The 26772-nt window shown below is 40.3% G+C and overlaps 1 protein-coding gene across 2 annotated transcripts in view; it reads right to left on the bottom strand.

Moving 5' to 3' along the window:
* The window catches only part of ELOVL7 (ELOVL fatty acid elongase 7), a 32376-nt gene extending 5980 nt beyond the window's left edge, over window positions 1–26396 (bottom strand). Inside the window, exons 1-5 of one of the 2 annotated variants that reach the window (XM_082075741.1) lie at window positions 26241–26396; window positions 6637–6730; window positions 4113–4303; window positions 1630–1710; window positions 1171–1227 (exon numbers count right to left, since the gene is read on the bottom strand). In XM_082075741.1, coding sequence (XP_081931867.1) covers window positions 1171–1227; window positions 1630–1710; window positions 4113–4303; window positions 6637–6700 — 393 coding nt within the window. In that variant the 5' untranslated portion in view covers window positions 6701–6730; window positions 26241–26396. The remainder of the gene's footprint in view (window positions 1–1170; window positions 1228–1629; window positions 1711–4112; window positions 4304–6636; window positions 6731–26240) is intronic. The other variant, XM_082075742.1, reaches the window with a different exon arrangement.
* Between the last annotated feature and the right edge of the window lie 376 nt (window positions 26397–26772).

Here is a 26772-nt window from a genome sequence, read left to right as displayed (position 1 = left end):
CAGATGATTCCAACATGCAGAAGCTGGTTTGAGAATAGCTAAACCAACCCTGACAGATGTCAATCTCAGGAAGAGGGAAATCATAGAATGCCACGTTGGAAGGGACCACAATGATCACTTGGTCCAACTTTTCTTGGCAAAAGCACAGTCTAGACAAGCTGGTGTGTCCAGTGTTGGGGAACCCACCACTTCCATGGGGAGGTTATTCTAATGGCTGATTATCCTCATTGTGAAAAATTTCCCTCTTGTGTACAACTTGAATCTCCCCAGGAGGAACCTACATTCATTGCCCGTCAGGGAGATCCCAACCTGTGCTGCAATCCTGCAATATGTTTTCCCAGGTGCAAGACCTTAGATTTCTCCTTGCTGAACTTCATAAGGTTCTTTTTAGCCCACTCTTCCAGCCTACTGAGGTCATCCTGCAGGGTGACTCTGGCTTCTGAAGTGTCCATTTCCCCACTCAGTTTGGTGTCATCGACAAACTTCATCAAGGTATACTTGATCCCATCATCCCAATCCCTTATGAAGATGTTGAACAGTGTTGGGCCCAATATTGATCCCTGGGGACCCCACTCATGACAAGTTGCCAGTTTGAAGGAAGGTGGCTGTTGGTGGTAAGCAAGGTCTATATTCTGATTCAATGCAGTGCTGCTCAGACTTCCTTTGAAAAAGGTTAGAGTGCCATAATGATATCAAACACATCTATTGTCACGACCACCAAGGCATACACAGGAAATTAGAGTAGGTAGGTATGACAATTAATACTGTATTCAGGGCTGCTGAAGAAAATATTCTGAATATGGAAGAGAAAATCTGAAGATGAAGTGGAAAAAAAATTGAGCATGATCAACATTTTTAATCTGCAGTGTTGTGACAAGCATTGCCATAGCGCAACAGGTTGGTGTATTTAGCTGTTAAACAGACAAGTTATCAGGGCTTCCTAAATTTTTAAAGGTGTGCTCCCTCATTAACATTTTTTCTGATAATCAAGGAATGACAGTGTAATGGGATAATACGATGAGAACAGATAATAAGGGTAAACACCTTGATGGTATTCCGATAATTGAAGATTGGAGGGCTAAATAAAAAGCAATTTATGCCCCCAGCAGCACTTGTTCTTCTACTGTGAAAAAGAAATACTACTACTTCATTTAGACTACAAATACTCACAGTGTCCAATAATTCAATGAACTTGGAAAAGTAGTAAAGCCAACAAGTTCGCACCATCTGTAAGAGTGAAATCCAGAAACTGTTAAATCCTAATAGTCATAAATAAAACTAAGCAGCTGCAGGAAAAATAAGTAACTATATAAAGGAAGTAAGTGGCATCACAGGGCTGATAGAAAGATCTAAAGGTGTGGTTTGTTTGGCTTTTCTTTAAAAACACAAAACACTTTTTAATCCTGAAGGAATTTTAAAATCAAGAAGAGCAAGCCAACAAATATGTTGCTTCTTTCTTTCTCCCAATCAGCCAACCCCTCCAGTTAACTCACATGCTCTACATTATGCAAGAGAGAATTTCCATTTAGTGCATTCCACTCTACAGTAGTGCATTTGGTTGTTCAAAAAGCACTTCTAAAAATAAAGTCAGTATAGTAGAACAATTCAGCTTTGTGTCTGTCAACTTACTCTTAGAGCTGTAGGTGACCTCGAGTAGTCAACGATATCACACCGAAATGAGTACCCTGTGGCCCAACCTGACATAAGAAACTGGAGCAAAGAAAAGGGAAAGGGCAAAGATTTACTTTATGCCTTTTGAAAAATTCATTATTTTGGATTGCTTTCACAATTACTAAGCAGGAGAGGAAAACAATATTAAAAACTTGTTGAATCAGCAACCTTGTCATTCATTACCTCTGTGTGGGCCAGCTACCATAAAACCCTTTGCCATTGCAGACTAATGATTTTTTAATTCCATGACCACACCTTTAAACAAGAGATTTCTTCCTACACCCATTATTTCACCACTAATAACCAAAGAGCTGCATCTCAAAACCAGTGTTAAAAAAAAAAAACTTACTTTGTAAATCAGACCACAAAAAATAACCAAACATTTTGAAATTTTTTGAAAATTGCTCTCACAGCCAACCATCTTAATACTGAAAAGAAACCAGCACATCATCTTAATACTGAAAGAAAACCAGCACAAGAGAAAAATATGGCTTAATGTCATTGGAGACAAGGAATGCATCAATATACACTGTAGTTTTAGTATCATAGTTTCTGAAATTTTGCTTAGTTAAACTGCATTATTCAATTAGTCTTTTACTGATAAGAGTGACAAGACACTAAGGTTTTACAACTGAGAGCACACACATGACCAAAGGACTGTATGTAACACATATAATTTAATCTTTTCTCTTGGAATAAATTAAAGCTCAGACAAGAGCAACATTGTTAACATTAACAGTTGGCTCATTCCCCTGCCAGCCACTGGGACTACTGTATCTTATATCTGTTTATAAAGTCCTTCTCATCCATTGATCGTCATCATCCACTCATGCACGGCAGGAGGTTCAGCTCTCTTAACAGGTGGAGAGTTTTAGTCCGTTTAACTTCCTAAACAAATCAGTTGCTTAAATAAAATAAGATTTGAAACTCCACCAAGACAACACAATGCCAAAGCACCCACCAAATGGCTTGGTTCCAAAGAGGGAAAGAATCAGCTTTTCGCTGAGCACCAGACAATAGCAGAAATTCAATCTGTTGCACTCTCTCCATGCATTCTTTCACAAAAGGGAGACATGGAAGCCGTGACAGCACATTTATTGAATTCTGTGTTAGTGTAAGATACTAACTGAAGTTTAATTTTTTGTTTGTTTCTGACGGTTATATCCAAAACCAAAATCACAAAGGCAAGTTTGGTGTTTTTTTCAAAACAAAGTCTAAACAACAATTGCAGGTGTCTTGCCCACTGCTTTCCACGTAACAGTCATGACACAAAGTAGCTGCTGCTGCTGCACTGCCTCTGGAACGCTGTTACAGGAGATGTCAAGCAGTTCAATTCAGTCATGGTGAAATTTATGCAGTTAAGCTAACAGAAAGGTAGCCTGCCTGTTTGGCACAGTAATTTGGTAACTTTTCATTACTAGTTTGCCAAACCTGAAATAGCCGCATTGCCAAATTTAACACAGAATCAGTACTAGCATAGTGATGCTTCACCAAGCAAATGTATAAGGCTATTGTGCACACTATACTATTGTTAAATAGCTACACTTCAAAAAATAATCAACCAAAACCAACAAACCAACAAAGAAACAACCAACCAACCAAGAAATAAATTTAAAAAATTCAACAGACACATTAAGGTCTAAGGTTGTAACTGAAGCTTCTACATAGCCTATAACATTCATGGCTAAGGATTTTTGGGTCATTCGACCGTAATGCTAAACAGCTCATCAGGCTTTCCAGTCTTTAAGTCTAGTTTTTGCTTGAGCTATGAAGTACAGGAAAATCTCAGCATTCCTTTTGAGAGAAAGGGAGAATGGGGGTGGGGGAGGAAAATCAATGCTGAAGACTTTCATGTTTGGGGTTTTTTTTGGTGGTTTTTTGTTGTTGTTTTGGGTTTTTTTTTCCTTCAGTTGGTTGGGTTCCCCCCACCCCCACTCTTAGTTTTTGGTTTTTGTTTTGTTTTGTTTTGTTTTTAAAAAAGCCCCCAAATTAGATTTTGTTAACTTCTATCATTTAAAAGGTAGATCTAACTAAAGATTATTCCATAGTAAACATACTTTATACAGAGTTTGAAACATCACTGCTGACTATCGTGTAGTATGGCAGAAACAATTACAACAGGCTAAGAAAAATATGTAGTCTGCTTTAGCTGCTACCCAAGGAAACTGAAAAAGTTATGAGAATTTTTAATTTTGTAAATTATAGATAATGACACATAAAATATTTTACAATCTTTCTAAGTATGACTTATTCCTTTTTTTCAAGTATCAGTGCAATTAGTTTAGCATACTGCTTGGAAGAATATAATTCCAACAATCAGAATAATAGTTTTTTGAGAATTGCGAACTGGGAATTATACTAATAAGTTTATTAAAAGTTAGTATGAGGATAGTTATAGACACTAAATGTTTAAATACACTACAAATAAAAGCAGTACTTACTTCGTAAGTCATATATAAAGAAAGGGCTACCACACTAAAATTATAAAATGCCATTATCTGCCTGAGTTCAAAAGGTTTTTTATTTTCCATGAGTTTGGGTCCCAAGGAAGTGACAAAATAAATGTAGGTTCCAATGATAAAGGTTGTTGGGAAAGGTGAAGACATGAGTGGCCAGCCTTCCAGTCTTGGATCTAGAGGAGGGGAGAGGAAAAAAAAATAAATCAGATAATTTCAGTACTTACTAAATTTTAAAACAGTTACAGAAAGGTACTTAATTCTTGATGGTTTAGGTTTTGCTGTCACTGATCATGTTTCAGAGTCTGTTCACCTCAAATCCATACCAACTAGATAACAAGATTTAGCACCTGTAGGTTTCAATCCTTCTTTCTGCATCAATTCTTCACATGCAATGAAGAAGAGACATAGAATCATAAGTGAAGAAATTTTCAGTCCAGAGCTCTCATTCATGGAAAGTCTGCGTTCTCACACATGAACGTGGCTCAGAGGGGAGTAGAGGAAGGCAGTGCACAAGCAGATCAGTGAGGCTGCATTTCCATCTGAGACTTCATTTTTTCTGGAAAAGCATGAACCTTATTTCACAAGTTCAAGTCATTAACAGGGAGTAGCCCCACTTTTCAAGACCCTTGAGCTTTATAAGCAGTACAACGTTAGACATAGTAAACGTGTGCATTTTAAGGTTAGAAGACCTTCTGTCCCATCAGTTGGTACTCATAGCTTAGTACCTGAGGCTTGTGCCTATTCAGTCCAGGCATGTCACCACTTTCACAGCACAATAAAAAACACACCTTCATATTACAAGCTTCCAAACCACAAAAGTGTTGCAAGTTCCTCTCCAGTTATCCCAGATGGAAGTATTGCAGAGTCCTTCCCCTACGCAGACCATGCTCCTTCTCCCTGCAGCTGAGGCTGGCAGGCACTCCATCTGAGCTTCACCCTGATTCCACTGCACCCCTCCATGGTTCCCTGCCAAGTCACAGCTCACCAAAGACTCCCATATTTCTCCATAAGCAGCAGAACTGATATGAACTTCATGTATGTTTTTAACATATATTTTTTAATTTTTATATACTGACTTGGAAAATTCATTTCTGAATGATCCCAAACTTAACTACTGACACAGCAAACTTCTGCTTTCATGATTTGCTGCTGTATTTTCAGGGTGAAATTATACCACTGCAATTTTTGGTAAGTGTTTAATTCATGACTGTATGTCTTAAGTCAGTGATTTTCAACCCACAGCATTCAAGCAACCCATGAGACCTTCTGATGTTGTTAACAGCCACTGGGGGTTTTAAAACAGATTGAGGAGGAAATAGATTATAACACGGCTCACAGCCTATAATGTGCCCACTGCTGCTACACACAGATGAGCAAGGACTGTGAACCACAGCACTAGGCATCTGTATGTGTTGCACTCCAAGAGAACCACCAGCTTCACAGCTGACTGCTTTTTCTGTATCCACCCCTTGCACTGCTGCTACCAAAACTTTCACATTAGTGTTCCCAGCTTGATCCGAGGAAACCATGTTCAGCCACTAAGAGCATGCTACAAGGTGCCAAATACAAGCTCTGGTAGGCAGAGAGACGAGGAACTCAGATTCTGAAGTCATGGACACTGCAGCAGAAATACCCAATCCCCCATCTCCATTCTCAATCCACTTCACCCCATAAGTCACACTGATAAAACTCCCTGCTCACTTGCATGCTGTAGTTCTACAGAACAACAGAAATAATTCTCATCTGTACGAGAAAAGATAAATTAGTAATTTGATTGATCAAATCTTAACTGCTTCTCAAGTTTTCGCCAGGAATCAGCTAATGCCCATCACTATGTGCCTAGCACAGTGAGGAACACACAGGGATGCCACTACGACAGATGGGTCTTAACCCCAAACTTGAGATCTTGTCTGTCATTTTTTTGTAAGCATGAAAACCTACGGAACAGAAACATTGAAACAAAATCTTTTTAATATCCTCATACCAGCTGCAACAAGAGACTAACATTCCTTTTCAAAACAGAACAATGAGAGAGTTCATCATTGAGGACTGATTTCAAGATAATATAACTTATCAGGATTTTTCTTTCTTTTACTCACAAAAGCGAAATTCAGTAACATCATGCATCTAGCTCAGTTAAGTGAGAAAATACAATGTTTAGTAATTAAAAACATAATAATAATAATTTTAAAAAATAGTTAAAGCCTTATGCTCAGCAATACAGGAAAAGCGGAAACTATATATACAGGCAAGACAGAAACTCTTACGGAAGAATCACTGTCTGAACTTTATTCAGTCTGAGGTTATACCCATAAACTAGCTGAGTTTTGCTTTTTTCTTTTTTAAAACACAAGAAACTACTCTGTTCTTTACAGTTAAAAACATCAGTAGGTAATCTGGCAAGTCTTAGAAACATTTACAGAAAAACAAAGATACTCTTAGAATAACTACACATTGCTATTCAAAATTATTGAAAGTTAACAAGTTTTAGATTTAAATGACTCACCAGCATCTTTAATCCATTCATCATACAGTAGTACAGCCTTTGATGTCAGATTGCTAAAGGCCATTTTCACTTGATTAAGATTTTATGATGCTGCCTGCAGGAAAACAAAGCAAAACAGAAAAATGGATTTTGGTAATTAATAAAATAAAGGTCAGTGAAGTGTTTTAGAAAAGATGTTCAGGAAACAGAGTGGAAAAAAATATAAAAACGGCTAACAGACCCCCATATGTGAAATGCAGATCAGGAAGCGTTAGCTGACCACACTGTACTATGCTTGGGGCCAACTTATAGCTGAGCTGTTATGCACAACAATATTATTTTGTAATCTCTACATACAAAACAAGGTGCTTCCATGCCATAAAGTGTTATCTCAAGAAACCATGCTGTGGTTAGCTGCTACAGTTAAGGGCAAGATATAAATAAAGAGCAGCTGCTTAAATTCATTTTTATTACCATCTCCATTTAAAGTTCAAGTCACTGATATGTGAAGAAGTTCAGCTTTGCAACACTTACTATTGAAAATTGTAGTTTTCTGAAGTCGGTAGGAAGGAGGAAAGGTGCCAATATGTCTTCATATTCCTTTTAAATACAATCATTAGCTATGTTATAATTAGCACGCAAATCACACTCATGAGTCAACTGTTTCAACACCGGGATCATGAAGTGTCATAGTACCACCAGTAATACCATCAATTCACAAAAATTACCCAGCACATCCAGTTTGTGTGCAGCACCACCTACATATGTAAAAACTTTCAAAGAAGTATGCTTATATGAATACTGATTTTTCCTCCAAAATCAAGCATTCATCAGCTCTTCCCTTGCCTCATTCTCCCCAGAAAATACTTTTTAAAAACCCCAAGCATTTGAAGGGCATCTCTCCTATGCCCACTCACTTTGCCATAAAATTTCTCTCCATCCCCCTGTGCAATCTTCACTCTGTATTCACCTTTGTTTGTCCAGCCTGCAGCACACCTTGAAAAACAGCTCCTCTCCTCTGGCTGCCCTTCTGCATCTCCTCCAGGCTCAGCTGGCTGCAGTTTTGAGAGCCAGTTCTGCCCTCATGATGGTAATGCACGTCCCTCCCCAGATCTCCTCACTATCATCTTCTTATTTGTCCTCACCTAAACATTCCTGTAAAATAACTTCACCCTTACCCCTGCTTCTACAATTATGTACTGTTCACTGTCATTTCACAGGAGCTTTCAGGCACTTCAAATACAGCACACCCACCTTTCATCACAAGATGCAACACATACAAGTCTCCCTTCATTAGAGTTCACCTGGTCTACCTCTTCCCAATTCTCAATTTGCACTTCTGTCCTGTGTGTGTGAACATCTGAAAGCACCATGAATTTAGTGTTCAGGAAATATTCCATCTGCAAGTCACTTTAAAGTTCGTATTTTCCAGAAATACCATCCTCCAACATCAGCATTTCCCAACTCAGTGTCACTGTCTTTATGCTGACCATTTTCATACGCCCTGTGTTCATACTACAATGTTAGCTACAGAGCTCTATATTTATAAAGGTACTGGCAAAATCAGGACAAGCATCGTCTTCCTTTTCTAATGTAAACTTGAGTGGCCCTCTTCCTTTTGGCACTAGCAATCACATGAGAAAAAACATTTTATGGTTACAGACAAATTATAAATATCTCTGCTGTCTTGGCTCTATAAGCCAAACTATGGATGATATCAAACATACATAAACCCAACCTTGTCTTGATCACCAGCTACTTCAGACTGCCTGACTACAACAGCCAGGCAACTCAGCTATAAGTAATTCATGCTGGGGAGAAGTGTTAAAAATCTGTATTTTTTAAATAATTATTTTATTAAAATAGTTAGATTTATTACAATAAGTTATACTTAAAATCCAGTATTCTTCCTATTTCAGTCTCATGAGAACAGAGACAAGGCAACGCAAACAGAAGGTACCTTGTCCAGCAGTTATAATGATATTCTACCAAAGCATACAGACACTTTATGCACAGTATGGCTCAATATTTCAGTAAATATATTCACTGAATACAAACAACCACATTATGTTTAATCAGTTGTTCAGTAAGATTACCAATATCACTGCCAGTTAGTTTTCCTGTTCTCATCTGATGAGGATATTACTGGAACTTGGACTGGCTAGCTCAACATGCTGATCAAAACTTAAGTTAAATAAGTTGCTGCTTCAAACTGCTGCTGCTTCAAAACATGCTCTCAAAAATACAGAAAATTCTGTGTGGATGTGGGCTCAAAATGAATTACCATTTATTATGGACTTAGGGGTGTTGACTGACTTTTCCTCCCTCTTACAGTGCAAACCTCTCAACCTGACAACTGCAACCTCACAAATAATTCGTTCATTACATTTACCCATTTGACTTGTTGACATCACTTCAATTTTGCATTAGACAAACATGCTGTCAATGTTTAAACAGCAAGTCTTATGCCTCCTAGGCATTGGGACCAAAAGCAAGCTTTTTATCTGGAACCAGGCTATTCCCAATAGATTGCTTCTGCTCTTAAGTAGAAGGCAGAAGATGAAAACAGTGGATCCTCATGCTTCCCAGCCCCTGCTGTACTGATGGAGAGGCATTTGTCCCACCTCTCCTGACCTCAACACTCGCAGCCCTTCTCCCTGTAAAACACTTCACAAGAGCTAAGACAGCAGAGGTTCTTATCCTTCAAAGTTACTTTTCTGTTTATAACCACAGTAGTTGTTAAACTTATTCTGAAAACTTTTGTAATTTAGTTACTATCCTTGAGAGAAGGATGTACCAGCCATGGAGCAGCCACAGCCTCACCCCACAGACATACTGACTGATCAATTACTCTAAATCTGAAAGTAAGTAAAGCACAATAAGTTAAAATTAATTATTTTTATAGTGAGAGTGATGTCTGCAAGAAGGACAATGCTGCTCAGAACTTTTCTACTGTTAAAATTTATTTTAAAATAAACTTTCATATATAGCACTACTTTCAATGTGCTTTATAATTCTACTTATTTTCTTAACTAGATACCTAGTTTTGTCAGCCCATTTCTACAAACAATTTTTTGCACTAAACATGTTTTCAGGATTTTTTGTTACAAGCTACAAGTAGGGTTAATGGCAGCGTGGAAGGTACTTTGTTTTATCCCGTTAGCCTTCCTTCACACACTAATTCAAGTTTAAGGCTTGTTTCTTTTTTTTTTTTTTTTAATTGGAAGAGTAAAAAAATCCCACATACAAGAAAACAACTTGTACTCCAGAAAAACAAACAAACAAACAAAAACCACCAACCAACAAACACACACACATTTTTGAAAGACTGCTTTTTTTACAGTACAACTATATTGTTAAGAAGTAATCTGGTAATACTTTGACCATAACACAATCTTCCATAACATTTGGCAGTTCTGAAGTCTACAGAGCTTATCCTCTAAATATGAGACTGGAAATATTTGGTCTGAAAGGACGAAGACTTGGGGGTAGAGAAGGCCATTTGTTACCTACACAGCTTTAGTTCTTCACGATGTAAACTCATGTACACATTATGCATTTGTATAGCCACAGTTCAGTCAGAAAAATATACATTTAGTTTACATACCTGCTAATGTACTTACAGAATCAGCACATAAGCACTTATACTTCCAATGTTAAACTTTCTGCTTGTATCAAAAAATATGCAACTAAAATGCAGTAACGATATGGAGTTAGATGGTCTAGATTGCAGTAAACTCTCTCAAAATTAGGGAACTTACACTAGCAGACTGATTTTCAAAATTAGATTATTTTAAATAACATATTGGAAACAATTTACATAACTTAAAAAATGCAGTAATATACGTTAAGTCTACCCAGCTTGAAGAATTCCTAAAGAATGCAGAGGCAGCCCTCTCAAGCACATGCATTCAGAACACAAGCACTGAAATAATCTCAAAATCTCAAAAAGCTACTCAGTTCTCAGAAAGAAATAAGTGCTTTTTTTTTTTTCTTTTTATTTAAAAATGTCAGTGGAAGTAATACTGTGCATGTAGGTTCAACCCAGCTGTACTAATATAATTTCTGAAGGTATCTTTAAACAGATGTGTCTTCATTATAAAAATGGGGTGTAGGCGAGGCAACTGAGGGGAAGGGCTGTGTTAAAAGAGCAAAGTCATTTTCTGGCTTCTGGTCCCCGGCAGCTTGGCGAAGAGCTGAAGAAGCCCAACAGCTGCAGCTGAGTTAAGGCATACAGCTCGGCAGAACCATTTTCAAGTCAGACCATTACCTTTACTGAAGAGGCAAGGACAGAAGATAAGACGTTTACATTAGCCAAAAATGCCACAAATACCACAGCAAGCCATATGAGAATGCCTCATTATGACAAGTATATGTAATAAGTTGTTGCAAGTGCTCAGGTTTGGCTAGCACACAAAACTGTTAGTGATTCTTGTAATGGGAATTACTGGTATGCCTCAAACATTCCTTATTTTTAAATGAGAACAAGAAGTTTCTCACATTCCTTTGCTTAACCCACATGAAAGATACTTGCCATTCTTGATGCTCATTTATTCCCCCTACATAGTTTTAAAATAATTAAACAGATAAAGATTTACTTCTAAATAGTAATTTTTACAAGTGTTTTATGTTGATGGCTACTGAACAAAAGAAGTGAACAAAAGGACTTAACAGAAAACCAAGCAAAATGAAACAATCTAATGTAAGCTCTGTCACTGCAGAAAACAAATTCTAAAACTCAGGGGGAACTTAAAACACATAAAATTAAGAATTTGCATTGGAGAGCAAAGGTAATTATTACAAAGACAGACAAGCTACTTTTACAGGAACCTGTTAGGAAAAGACTGGAAAATTTGGCAATACAGTACAAACTTCAAAGGGATAATTTCCAGCCAAGGTAGATCCCAAAAACGAAAGATCTGGAGCATAACCCCTCGGCCCAGCAAGCAGGTAATGACAGGAGGACTCTCCACCCTGCAGAGCCCACTGGAAGATGGGGAGAGCCTGCAGAAAGCATTGACCCATGCAAGTCTGATTTCAAAATTACAGCTTAAGAAATTACTGTAATACTGTTTTACATATTCAGGTACAATTATGAAACTTTCATGTTTCAGAATCACTTGGTATATTGTTGTTAATCCTGTTCTTGAAGTAGAGAAGGTAATCAAATCAAGATGTTTCACAGATGGTATCTTAAGCTTTACCTGGGAAACACCAGCTCTGCCCTTCCTATTTCCCAAGGCTGTGTGCTTACATAATTTGCAGTTATTTTAACTACATTACGCTCTAATGTCACATTGCAAACAAATACAAACTGCCCATTACATTACATGGATTACTCATCTACATTCGGCAACAAAGTTTTAAACTTTAGCCAGGTGTCGACTGTTGTTACACATTTCCCTGTGAGGCGTTTCCATCACCTTGCCCATTCTTTATGCTTTCTCTCAACTACCCAAACCATTTTTGGGAAGATTCATCTCATGGGAAAGCTGGTTACATCCTACTTAGCATTAGGTGGCATTTTCTTTTTTGATATTGCTTATAAACACTGTTCCTGTTAGATGACAGTTCTGCGCAAGTGAGACAGAAGGCAAGTAAGGCAACTCTGTGCAACTTTGAGAAACTTCCCAGTTTTGAGAGATGAGTTAGGTTAGTCCTTACCTTGACTGAATTTCAAACTTTGTCTTTGAAGCCAGCCCATTTTAAAGCACAAATCCTAACTCCTTAGAGTGAATCAACAATCTCTGCATGTACCTTCTAGAGTAGACATTGGGGAGAGAACAGCAAATTTCAAAATAAATACGAATTCCTTTTTTAGAAAAGCAGACATGCTAAAAACAGATGAAAGAGGTTTAGAAACTATATTAGAATGTCTGCTTGTAAAATTCTCCATTGGCAGTATTCAACAAGAGATCTAATACTTATGCTGTGTAATCACCCTTACCGAATTGCTTACACAGTACCTTTTTTATTTAATGCTTTGCTTTCTAAACCAGCATCAAGTCTTTTGGTCACCTACGTGAATAAAGTAGTCTGTAAGCAGCAGAACTAGTGAAAACACATTTCATCTCAATCATACTTCGGATTGGTTTTCTGCTACACCAGTGGATTTCCCATTCTGATGCTGCGTAAAGACCAATTTTTATTTTGTTCCATAACTGCCTATACATCGTTAGAAGAACTGATACTGCAGACTTCACAGCAAGGAACTGTTTCAGGGGTACAGCCCTGTTTTGTGCTCAGCTCCCAGCTAGAATCACACGGGCATTCTCCTGGTCCATGTACAGTGAGCCAGCCACTGGCGACAGCTGAATGGGGAAGCACCAGTGTGCACTCCCACAGCATCACTGCCGATGCTTCTGGTCCTCAGGAAGCTGCAGAGTAAGTCACAGCAGCTCACTGATCCAACTGAAAGCCTAATGTTTCGAGAAAAAAGTTCTCTTTCAGTCAACTCAGACCTGAAAGGCTGAATGGGCTCGCGCAAAGGAAACATTGAGACACACAATGCCACAGGCATGGACAAAAGTGGGAGTAGCAGCCCTGTCATAGATCCCTTTAAGCTGATAGTGAAATCATTTAGGGAGGACACAGGATCATCATGTCCAGTCCTGCATAATCACAGATGATCATGTACTAGACCTGTAGTCAAGAAGTTCACACACTGCTCCTCAGCCAGTCATCACTTAGTCCATCACAAGCTACAAGGGGCACTCTACAAAGTGAGAACTGAAGCCACAAAAATTGCATGGTGCTACAGAAAGGCAGGAAAAGATCTGGCATCACCACTATTTTAATTGGATCATCTGTGGTTGCAGTGATAAATGTGAAAGTGATCCTAGGGACTAACGTCCAGCATCACATAGAAAGACACATCAAGTCCAAACAGTCCCTGCAATCACAGCCTGGAAGGAAGTTTCTGTACTAGGCTGAACCTGATTATCAGTTTAACTCGTGTACATGAAAGATTTCTGGGCAGGCCCCTGAAAAGATTCCCAGTTTCACTTGGGAAGTGAACACCATGGTCATTGGTGTATCTTCCCATATTGAGTTTTCTCTCCCCATGTTGCCAATGTTTCAGAGAAAGTAAAAAACATAAGCAGGGGGAAAAGCTCCTAGAATTTTAACTTATCAGTGTCTTCACCAAAATCTCTTTACTTGAGAATTTGCATGACAGACATCCTTCAGGCAGCTAGCCTTACCTGCCTACTCCTCTGCTACGATAAGTGGCTCTTGCACCCAGCTTAAAAACCGCAGCTCTTCTCATTGGTCCCTCAGTGCATGACTTGCACTTGGCTCCTTTAAGTTTCATTCCAGTTCAGCCAGCTCACAAGTCACCTAGCCCTGCCTACATGGTGAGTCCTGTGGCATGTATCGCATGGCAACTTTCACCTCGAAGTCAAAATAAGGTTCACTTATGATGTAATTGTTTTTACTGATGCAACCTCATTTCCGTTAGATAATGATATGTCATCGGCCTTATCAAAAACCTTTGACAAAGTATTAATTAATAATTGAGCTATATTTGACTCAGGATAATCTCTTTACCCAAAGGCCTTAAGAGATTTTCCTTTTTCCTCCTTGCTTATTATGTAACTGGAAAACTTCCTGCAGTATTTCAATTTTTCTTTCAAGACCAGATCAGCTAAGCTTAGGGTCACTTTACACAGGCTTTCACAAAACATGAACCAGGGACTAGACAGCAGAAACACAATCCAGTATTTTCAGCCACACTACACAATTCATGCTAATTCATACACCCCGTGCTCCCCACTCATTCCTCTGCATGTTGACATGCTGAGCTTTTACCTATTCTGGTTTTTTTTGTTCCTCTACAGCAGGGACAGTTCTCATAAATACATGTAAGAATTATTTACAGCTATGGTGTTTCTAAAGTGCATACATATTCTTAGTAACCAAGCAAACCAGAATATAAAACTGTGTGCTGAACTAGAGGGGTAAGGAGTGGTGTTTACCTGCACTGAAGAGATAGCACAGACTGGGTTTTTTAACCTACATAGGAAGTATATTATTTTAAAGACACAATTACAGGTAAGGTCTAAAAAGGCAGAGGGAGTGCAACTACTAACTAAATGCTTTGAATGAAAGAGATCAAAGATGTCTGATGGCATCAAAAGCTTGTATTTTGTAGGACTAAAAATGAATGGGCTTTGTGGACACATCCACAAAATGGGACTAGTGACATTTAATTTCTTCTCATCGTGGTGATGAAGATTCCTTGAGTGCACACTGTAGTTATTTGGATGCTTCGGTAAGACTCTTCACCTTTCTACTAGACACCTCTTTTAAGGTGAAGCACATGGAATACAGATAAGAGCATCCTCATATCAGTTATCAATACTTTGCCAATACACTTGACAAAGGGCAGGCCAGTGAAGCACTCACTGAAGCAGACTCAGCTAACATTTCCAAGATTGGTGATCAGTCTAAAGCTCTCCCTCCTTGTCCTCTGTGATACCATTACCTGAAGTCTGTATCATTCTTGAACCTCCAAGTAGGATGGCTTACAACTGACTCCATTTAGGAGTACTATTTCTTGTATTTATCTGCCTGATTAAAGTTACTCATGTCAAAATATAAGAAGGTGCATGAGTGAGACTGTCCCTTCCCTTCAGCAGCAAGCTGAGTCACTGAGTTGTGTCCATCATATCATCTGTCCTCATTAACAGTTAAGTGTAAATGCATAGGAGTTAATTGCATATGAGAATCTCATACATCCAATTAATTACAATAAATGCAGCTTTCTACCAAGGAGCACTAAACAACTTAGTCTGTGTCTACCCATCACTTAAACAGTCACAGTGGGGGACACTGCATGGAAGCTAAACAAAAAGAGAAACACAGAGCTAGACTTCAGCTTCCAGATAAGGCTCCTTAAAACAAATGGGAATAAGATTTGTTACACAATTAACATCTTGTTAAACTAGCCAATACTAATGGGGGAGGGGAGGGGGGGACGCGGAAAAAGGCAGACAAGCCTCCTTATTTCCAAAGACATCTTGTAACTAAGTAATCAATGGCAATGTGCCAGTAGCTATTCAGCACTAGAGAAAAATAAGTATGTAAAAACTAGACCATAAATTTCCACCTGTGGTAGACAAAGATGGGGAGATGTTGGTGTCTTTTGTAACACAGAAATACAGCAGAAAGAAATTTCATAGGAAGGAGAGCCAAAAAATATAAATAATTACCATAAGAAGACAGTATTCACCTTAAGACAGAAGAGGTGAGCAAATAAAGTGAAAAATATTCAGTCACATCTAGCCTATAGCACATACTCTGCTACTGCCACTGCAATTGCTGTGGCAAAATGACATTGCGAAGTCAATGTCATTTTATGGAACTTTTATTGCACCAGCTGTAATCTTGCTGGGTTCAGAATATTAGTAAGTAGTAACACTGATAACACCCATGCAGAGTTATGATATATTATTTTGTTCAGTCTTTAATGGAGCAATTTACAAAAACTGAACTGCTCCCACACCACTTTCTCATGCTGACGTGGGCTTATTTCCTTTACCATTGTTTCCCACCACCTTGTACTTGCTCAACCTACCCACCCTCTGGGTCCTAGCAGCAAAATAATGCATTCCTTCTGCTCCGATTCTGCTGGCGTTGCATTAGGCAGGCATAAATTTTAAAGGCAGCTGACCTAGAACTGACACCCTCCCTCCCTTCCCTCCTTTTTATTTAAGCTACCATGCAGCATAGTAGGCATGCTGTTGAGCAGTGTAAATATTAGCAATTGTGTCGACCCTAGGAGGTTCTTTCAAAAGCAAGCTAGAACCAGTTGTGTCTGGCACCGTCTGCAAGGACCCACGCAGTGCAACCGTCAGCACTTGGAAGTGTGACACAGGCAGCGGCTGCACAGTGAAAGGCGATGGCAGAGCTTTATTTAGGGTGACAAAAGCCATTTTAAAGGAAATCTGTTTCTAAACTGAAGTCTCAGAACACTCCCCCTACCCAAGAAAGTGTGTTTATGGTATCATAAAAATTGCGGCTGCTCCCAAGTTCACCCTCGCCACATCAAGTGCTGTTGTGAATGTGCTTTTTGGAATGCTCCAGGAAGCTACTACACTGCCCCATCCTAAATATTTCCAGCTCAGAGCTGATAATTTGTACAGCTGCATGCAGCTGGAGGTTCCAAATCACTGAGGGATATGCAATGAGATATAAAGGTCTTGCATTTTTTGTTGTTTTGGTGGTGTTTAAATCAGCATTCTTCAGCATGATGAAAGGTCTAGTTAATCACTACAAAATATACTCATGATTATTAGTGTCAGGCAACCCACGAAGGTACATTATACTGTCGTTTGGAGACTCAGGACTCTCAGCCAGAACAGCTAAACAGAGCAGTAAGAATATGAATGAATTTCTAATTTTTCTGGACACTCCTGTTTTTTCCCCTGCATCACAAAGAGAATCTCCACTTAAAAAAAAAAAAAAAAAAAAAAAAAGTTTATACTTGACCAGAGTTACTGCAGACGTGAAATACAGTTTCAGAAATGGAGGTGAGGTGGAAAAGCCAGATGTTTTCCAGTAAATGCCTATTGTACTCTGTACTCAAGGGAGGAATCACAGAGGGATGAAGAACAGACGGCAATGAAATATCTGAACGTTAGGGACAGTTGGAGGAAATGATCCTGCAGATTCACCCTGTAGTCAAAGCCACTGTCAGGGTTGCATTGTGCATGTACATTGAGTTCAGGGATGGCTATATGGAAATTAGTATATTGTGAAACCGTGTTTTGATTCTGTTTGAAATTTGAGTACGCTGCTTGCACTACTTCTTCCATCAATAACCTTTCATAGCACCTTTCCCTTTTGAGGTGACTGTACCCCTTGGAGGGCAATCCAGTTCAACAGAAGTTGGGCACACAGTGAAAACACCAAAAAGGGAGCAACTTTGCTTTGTCTCCGTTCTAACGGCAGTTCCAGAAATGCTCTTTTCCACTTACTGTGCAGGTACCCTTCTAAAGACTAAAGAAGTGTTGGACTTCCAAAGGGTTCCTGTGAAAGTCCTGGGGGTCAGGACTCAAACAGTATGGAACAGGGACATTCATAGCTGCCTACAAGCATTAGAGAGAGGAAACATCCAGTCCAGGTGTCTCAGAGCAGACAAAGTCCTATGAAGGCAAAAGAAAAAGGTTGCTCCAAGGGCAAAGCAATGCTGTGTGGGACAGTATTCAGCTAACAACCCAATCTCAAGGGCTTACATGAAAACAAAACTCCATCACCTAAAAACATTAACTGACTTGATTAGCAAAAGTGTCTTACAACATTTTTTAAACAAGATCTTGTTATAAAAATCCAGCTTTAAAAATATATCAGCTCTTTGTTCAACTTCCAAGCAATCAACATGAAGGAATTCACATAACACAAAATGCAAAGTAAAGGCTGATATTAAGGGCAACATATATTAATAGCATTACACAGCTGTGGAGGTTTATTTCTGCTCCAGATCTAGTTAGCTAGACTTTAGTTGCTCTGTTAAGAGGAATTTTTAAAAATCTTCATTATTTTGCACTTTTCAGGAAGCTCAAGAACAGTGTACAAAGCAGCATTAAGCAGGCTGTGAGTCTGTAACAGCTGAGCTTTTTAAAATCAGCTTAAAACACCAAATAATAACTTCACAGAAGAACAGAATGAAACATCATATTAATCACAGGTTTAATCACAGGTATGTTGTAAGGATTTTCTGTCAGTATTTTCCACTACTACAGCAGAATGCAGCTTTTACCATCCTTCCAAGCATTTAGAGACCACCCAGGATGACAAGACGCTGTCGGAGTTTAAAATAGATCAGCTCAGCCAGACAGTGTGTAGAGATGCACAGTTATACGTGGCCAAGTCAACTGCACTTTTTTTTTTCCTCTTTCTAATCCTGAAAGATTGCCAAATACAAATAGCTCAAAACAAAATGTATCCCATCAACAAAGTGCATTAGGCAGTGGATGTGCCACATCAGAATAACACAGGATACAATAATACTTCCAGCACAGATGCTTGGCAGGCAGCAGAATACTCAGCCTAATACTAATGTTCCTGTAAAACACGAGTATACAAGAAACAGACAAGTGTCTAATAGTCTGCTCAGTATGTAAGGGCAGTAAAAGAGAAGAAAACTGGATTGTTGCCAGTACAAAGAAAGATTAGGCTTATATATAACTATGCATTTAAGTTACCAAAAAAAAGTCTCAGATAGTATTTTTACATACAGGTTTCAGTGCTTTGCAGAAGAGGTCAGTGTGTATAGTTCCCTTTCTGTATGGGGCACTCGAACAGAGAAAACCAAACATCTTTTCCATCAGTCAGCACAGCAAAGCTGTGAACAAAACCGAAGTGCTGAGTGCCAGTTACCATGCAAAACTACCAGGCCACACACCACTGTCCAAACCTAAAGCAACTCCACAGCCCTCATCACCCAAGCAGGCTTCCAAGCATAGTCAGTAGTTTCTCTCCACTCTGTCTCTCCTACTCACGTAAAGATTATTTTATGGTTCACACTCAAACCAAGGAGTTTGCTTTCACCTACACTGACTATCATATAGCTGCAGGTTCATCCAGTTGATGATATCCAAAAAGCACGATGCTTTCCCACTGACTGGAATGGAGGACCGGACCTCTTCCCACTGCTGTTGTCTCAACAAGTGAGTCAAGGTCATATAATTTCACCATCTGTAAAAGCAGCTCCCTTCCTTATCACAAAAGCCTGTCTAGATTCAATTAAGTTTCGCCTGATGCTCCAGCAGCTTGGATGAAAGTAAGCAATGGCATGCAATCACACTTCCACAAAGATACGTGTAAAGTCTTTACAAGATAAAAGCAAGAACACCAAATTGCACAACTTCCACAGTTTCAGAGACAATTTTCTGTCCCATGCTTTTAAACGTAGTCCAAATGCGGTATCTAAGCTGTTCAGTTTTGAAATACAGTAGCAGCCTCATTTCAACAGATTGGGAAAATCCCCAGATCAAACGAGAACTCTGCACAGTCCAGTCCCTGCTCAGGAACATTATTTCTGCAACTTCTGGATAAGCTTTCCTAACTGATCAACTTCAGCTTATAAGAAATAGTTTCAGGATAAACTGAAATTCATCTGGGGGCTTTTTCACCCAATAACATTTCAAATACTCATTCAAGGACTTGCGGAAGGGGCACACAGAGAGCTCTAACAGCTCCTACGTTTTGCACTCCCTCCTCCCAACATTCTCCCTTCTCCAAAATGTAAGAGTCATATTCATGGTTAGAAGTTAAAATAAGTGGACTTCCTGAACACCACAGCTACATGTAAAGCTATTTACGGCCCTGCCCTACAGTTTATTGATTCTTAGTGTAAACATTAACTCAAGCAGACTTCGCTTTAACAACCTAACTTGGTACAGAACAAAAGGTGCTACAGAAACAATGTTGTCAGCACATAAGTAATAATGCAGGCAATTGAAGGAATTAGTATCTGTAACAAGCTTTCTGAAGAATACAGCTCACACGTAGTTTTTGCAAAAGGATTAGTTTCAAAGTTGACAGTGAACACTGACCTTACTCCATTAGCCTCTTGGCTTTTGTACACAGTGTCTTCTGCAGATCTTCATCAAAATGCATTACCATAATTTCATTAAGCTTGTCAGATCCATTCTGTACAGTTAAAGTTTCAAAAGCAAATCTTTTACTTCAGTATTGAAAAGAAAAGCCACAGAACTCTAACTACAAAAGTTATTAAAGAATGTATTTAATCCAGATGTTTCCAACCATACTTCTAAACAAACAAAAAAGGGATTGTACTGGATTCTGTAAATGCAAATACTGTAAAATACACTGAAGTATTCACTTGCAATATAACTGAATCAAAGTAATTTTCACCTCTACAGGAGAAGGCAACATTACCAGTTATTACTTCTCTGAACAGACTATAGACATTTCCATGCTGCCTGTCTCCATATATTTGTAATGCCACATGATAAACAAATACTGAGTATTTACTTAATCGAATGAGCATAGCATAAATGAGCACATCTGGCCAATAACCCTGATACTCTAGATGCTTTAGCCCATACCTTTTCACCAAAAACAATACAAAAAATATTTTACCAAAAAGAAAAAAAAAAATTGCTCTAAAGTCTATTAAAAAAATCAGATTCATTTGACAAATACTGTATTTCAAAATTCAACTAAAAGAGAAACAATTTTTTCCCCCCTCAAAAAGATCTTTTCTCCTCCACCACCACCACCATTTCTAAACTAAGGAGTTTCTCCTTCCCAGTCACCTTGCACTCTGCTAAGGTACACATGAAAAAAAATAAGCTTCAGCTATTGGTAACAATTTCCACACACTTTACTTTTTAACTGAACCGGTAAAACACAATTAAAAATAATAATAATAATAGTCTACTTATCACTTCAAATAACTTTCCTGAAAAAAAGGGCATGGTACCAATGTGAACCATACCAGTACTCTGAAAGTACACAGAGAAGCATTGAATCAGGTTTTTGTGACTTTGTTTTAAGCCATTTCAGGATTGATGATACAATGCAAATTATTTCCAAATCAACAAACTGATCTTTGTGTTTCAGACTCCAGCAAGAGTTGCCCCCTTTTTTTTTTTTTTTGTTAGAAAACAAAGAATAAAAGGAATAGAGTTATTCTTAGTAAGCTATGTTTTTATCTCAGACATATCCATAAAGCCAGCATGCCATCACTGTGATAGGGGCATTGATGCCTGTAGAATACACAACTTTTGCACTGTACATACTTACTGTTCATATGTACAGGTTTTTACAGTGCACTGTACAAAGTTGCCATCATATTCACACACATTTAGTGAGGTATTGCTTTTAAAAAAAAAAAAAAAGAAAGACTTTGAATAGAGGCTCCAGGCATGGAGCCCAGTGTGCAAGGCACCATATCAACATAAAAGATAATCCAAACTACAAAGAATTCACAAAACAATTAAACACACGCAGGCAGCATGTAGGAATTCATAAAGCTGATACAAGCAGCTTCTCAAGCAGAACAAGTCTGACTGTTTACAGGGTAAGTTTGCAATTCTAAGAGCACTTTTAGTGGTAGCAATGTCAATTTATTCAAGCTCTCCCCCATTACTCATACCTGCTCCCATGTCACCCTTGACTTGTGCTGGAACTACTGTTTTTTTTTTCTGGCTGCATAATAAAATGTAGTGGGAAACAGATCCAGGGTGGGGGAGCCAGCCTCACAGAAAAGAAAAGGGTATTTTTAATCCAGACCAGTTCCTTGGTGCTTCACCAAGGGTTATACCAGCACAACAGAAAGGTGACACAAGGACAAAAGCATTCAAGATAAAAGAAATGCTGGTGAAACTACATCACCAGCCTACGTCGGTGTCAGGAGTGGAGATAAAAGTCAGTGTTCACTGCTTTTAACGTGACAAGTAATAAAGCCCTGACACAGTTAAGAGGGGCAATCTGAATACCATTGCTCCTGGTAAATAAGATGATTCATAGAGTTTATTGACACCTATATTTGTTCTCCTCATGACATCTGTGCTACTCTGCAGCAGGAACCTGGAGCTTGCTTTGGGCTGCATAGGCTTTACAAGTAGTTGAGTTTTGTGTGCCAGCTCAGGATTTCAAAGTTAAAAATGATACTGAAATCCAATTCCTTAGATTCTCATCCAGAACCAAGAAAACAACCAAGATACTTTTACACCTGTGGTGCTCTAAACTGTGTATTCTTCTTACATTACTCAATTTATGAACTACTTATAGATCTTCTGTAGTCAACAACTTCCGTAATGTTTTGTGTAACCATCATAAGCAGAGAGAACATAAATAGCAAAATACATGCAGAAAAAAAAAAAAATTACAAGTCAGGATATACATCAGACATATGGAAAGCATTTTATTAAATGAATTAAAAAAACAAAACAAAACACACCAAAAAACCCCAAAGCACCACCTCTTCAACATCTCCAGTTCAATGGTCAGCATTAAACACTGAAACAAAAGACAGATAGACACCTGAGTTGCTGTAGTGTCTCCCATCAGTGTAAGCTTACATACTTCTTTTCAGCTGAAATATTTTTTTACTTTTTGTATTTCAAGTAAGTATCAGAAGGACAGAAAAAAAATCTTAACTGCTACATCACTCACAACTTTGCAAAACTTCTTGTAAATTGAGTATGTGGCAACAAGCTACAGAAAATAAAACTATTGCATGACTTTCTGGCTTCCATTTTCTTCCCTTTTAAAGGAACTCTGTTAGAAAAAGTACAATCAAGCTTGCAAAGTGAATAATTTATTTTGTTAATGCTACGTTTTTGTTCTAATAATTTTATATTTTCAAGGAGTAAAAGGTTTAGTTTTCACCATTTAGGCTGTGTTTACCCTCTAGTTGCAGCACTGGGCCTGGATACTGCATGGAGGCCCCTGGACAGGCACATAGGACATGATCCCGAGCACTGCCCAACAATGCAGAGTAACTACCCAGCCTCTAAATAATATGTAAAACAACTTTAAGTGAGAAGAAATATCCTAAAATTAAACCTAAAACAACCGTGAAACTGTTGTGAAATCCTTTAAATCTATCTCATGGCAACAGATACTCCTAATGTTGAAAGAGCTTCTGTTTGAGTTTCCCAGTACTTAATTCCCTCTCTTTCCATCTCAGGGGCAGCTTGCAAGCACAGACCAGCTTCCTCCTAAATACTCTGTTTGAAGCATCCATAAATACTCTGTTTGAAGCATCCATAAATTGCAATAGAGAAAAACATAATCAAATCTGTGAGTTCTCAAACTTAATATGTACGTGAGCAATGGGGAAACTGATAAAAACACTGCACCTGTGTGTGTCACCTGCTGTGACCTTGAGAAAGAAAACCAGAACAGTGAAGAGCTGAAGTGAGGGGCAGAAGAGGAGTGATAGGAATGGAGTATTTCTTCCTTTTCAGCTATGTAGGCTTTGGGAAGTAGCTTAAAGCTTCAGACAACCACTAGCCTGAAGTCAATGAGTATTGGGCTCTAAAATTATTTTTATAAAGTGATGCTGTGCCACTGAAGATGACACCACCTCATCTATTCATCCTTGCCTATGTGCCACAGCTCTACTACCCATATCTTACAAATGGTCATTAATCCACTGCAGGCAAAGCAAATCAGATTAGTTTAACACATAGTTGGGAACTAAACTATCTCATTTTGGCTGAGGCAGATCAGGGAGCTCACACCAGCCTTCACCAGCAGAATTACAGGGCAGTGGCCTCTGACAGCCATGCTGAGGCAGAGAGGCATCGGGGTGGGAGAAGTGCCACCTGAAGTCTGCAAAGCTAGATCCAGCATACAACAAACATGATTTTACAGGCAGCTAACAAAGATCCAGGAAGGGATCCTGGCTCCCATCTCCTGCACCTGAACAAGGCACAGAGCCGATGTCCTCCCACTTCCCTCTCAGCACGCACAACTCCAGCACTCATGGCACTGCTCACCCCTTCGCCTCGCTCTGCATCTGCCCACGCCTCCAGAAATTTGTGTGTTAAGCCATCGGACAAGGACAGGACAGAGGAAGAGATAAGATAAGCATTAAACCAGAAGCACTGGGAAGTAGATTCAAGAGGAAGAGCAGGAGTCCAAGGTAGGGGAAAAAAAGTGTTTCCCGATTTATTGCACTGAAGTGAAACAAAGCCAGGAAGGGCACAGCACAGCAAGGAGAGCACACACAGCAAATGTCATCTAGTCATGTCAGGATACAAAAATGTACCCGATTAGCTCTTTTACTGGTATGTAATTAGTTGATAGGTATTTCATGGTACTCGGTGAGCTTCATAACTAGGTAAATCCTATTTGGCATGTATTACTTGACTAATGCTGTGGCAGTTTTCCCAACGCATTCCATGAATATTGTTCCCTGTACCATAACCTGCCTTACTCTACCAGTAAATAAATACTATTTGATAGAAAGTTGATTGACACATTATAATGAAATACCATAAAGTTGAGTTATTCCCCACACTTGCAACAGAGGTGCTGCTTGTGAAGAGTTTAAGCCTATGTTTGGCTAAGTTTTCATATCCTCAGTCTCTGTATTTTTTCTTCAAATGTACAAGTTCAAGTGAAGCATTTTCAGAGTACATCCACACTGCCTAATGCTATGTTGATACACAACGATAACGCCTCTACTACCCAAGGCAGCTCCAAGGCAGCCTGCACGCTTCCTGGGCAGCACCCCAGATGCTGAGCAGCAGAGTAAGTCAGGCAGCACGCTGTTCCCAGGCTGCTCCTGATAACCAGAAAAACTTGTTCAAACTTCTCCTACATGGCAATGTTCAGAACAGACAGGTCTGTGAAGGACCGAGTTACAATGGAATATGGAAAAGAGTATCTATACACAGCTGCAAGGTTTCTAGTTTGTCCGAACAGCTTTCATTAACTCATTTTGATTTCCTACACAAGTAAGCAAAGAAGTCAGTGGTCTGCAGCCTCACTACACCTTTTCAAGTACCACACAATTCTGTCCTAGTGGCAGCGACACCCAGAACCCAACCAAAATATAAATGTACTTAAAACATTTTTAGAAATTGTCAACATATTTACAGTGCTCAAACAACATACACAACATCAATGGTTGCAAAAGGCAAGTCCAAGAGACTGGCACAATGTGGCCTCATCAGTCACCCACACGGTCACCCACCTGCTTCCTCAGCTCAAGGTCTTGCTGCTGCTGTCAGTCCTAAGGGATGGACCCGCCTTGCACAGCAGCAGAGGAGACCTGTCTCTGAGGAGGAGGAAGACAGCAAGCCAGACAGCCGCTCTACTTCTAACTTGCAAGACAGCCCCTGACTAGACATCATCGCTCCTGCCCTACATTTTAATATCATCATCTTAAGCACATGGGCCATGTGCTGGCTGCCTCCAACCTTTGCCCCTGCAGAGAAAGAAGCCTCCATTTCATTTATTGATGCTTGGGACCATGCTTCTCTCTGGTGTGAGCTGGGGGGAAAGGCATTTTTCAAAAATGAAAACCGTGTTGCAGCCTTCTGTGCAAGGTGGAGGCCATCCCCACGCCTCATCCTTCGTGCAAATTGTTCTTCAAGACAGGAAGATGAGGTCAGCATGTGGGGAACATAGCCAGAAGGTTGCGGGGGGACAGGCACTGCAGGGTGCTTGGGGGAACACGTGGTGTGGGATGCAGACGGAAAGCTTGCAGGCCAGGCAGTGTAGGGTGTGAGGTGCAGAAGGGGTACCTTGGGCACAGCCTGAGGGTTTTGTGATAAGGCACAGCAGAGTGCAGACAGGGATCGGGGATGCGGGTGCAGCCAGAGGATGGAGTGGGAACAGGCACAGCGGGGCACAGCCGCGGGTTTGCAGGAGAGGCATTGGGGGTGCAAGCGCAACCAGGGAGCTTTGGGGGATGTGGGCAGGAAGCGCCCCGGGGCCCACCCCCATCCCGCACAGCCCTTCCCGCTCAAGCGCGGGAGGGACTCCGTGCAAGGACGCCGGAGGCACCTCTTCCCAACACCACCCGCACCCCGCGGCCGCGGAGGCCAGCGGGCGGCTGGCGGGGACCCGTCGAGTCCCCGGTACCTCCCCCGCCCCGCGCTCCGAAGTTTCCCACTCCCGCCGGGACCACTCACACAGCAGCGCCGCGACTCCACCTGTGCTCACAGCTGCCGGGCAGAAACTGCTCGGCCGGCGGGAGAGCGCGCAGGCGGGGGCGGCCCGTCCCGCCCGCTCCGCTCCCGCGGCTCCGCCTCCCGCCGCGCTTACACCCGCGCCCGCCCCGGAGGCCCTGAGTCACCGGCCCGGCCGCTCTCACCGCCTCCCAAGGGGCGGAGACGGGGTCCGGGCGCCCTCCGATCAGCGGCGCCCAGGGGCGGGCGAGCCGCCCGCGGCTGGAGGCCGCCGTGGCGCCCCACTGGCTGCCCCGACTACCGCGGCCGGGCTCTCCGGGGTGCCGAGGCGAGGAACAGGGGAAAGATAACCAGTTTTCGACCTGTTGCGATATCCACCGCTGCGGTGCCCGGGGGTTTCTCCAAGCGCCCCGAGATCTCTCTCTCACCAGCGCTTTCTGCCAGCACGGAGAAGTGCGAATTGCTGCGCGGCTTCTTGACGCTGTGGCAGCTCGGAGTGACTCAAGGCGACAATAGGAAGATGTAATAATTCATT

Source organism: Streptopelia decaocto, assembly GCF_964273445.1.
Source record: "Streptopelia decaocto genome assembly, chromosome: Z".
In the NCBI taxonomy this organism is placed as follows: domain Eukaryota; kingdom Metazoa; phylum Chordata; class Aves; order Columbiformes; family Columbidae; genus Streptopelia; species Streptopelia decaocto.
This window is presented reverse-complemented; position numbering and strand designations above follow the sequence as displayed.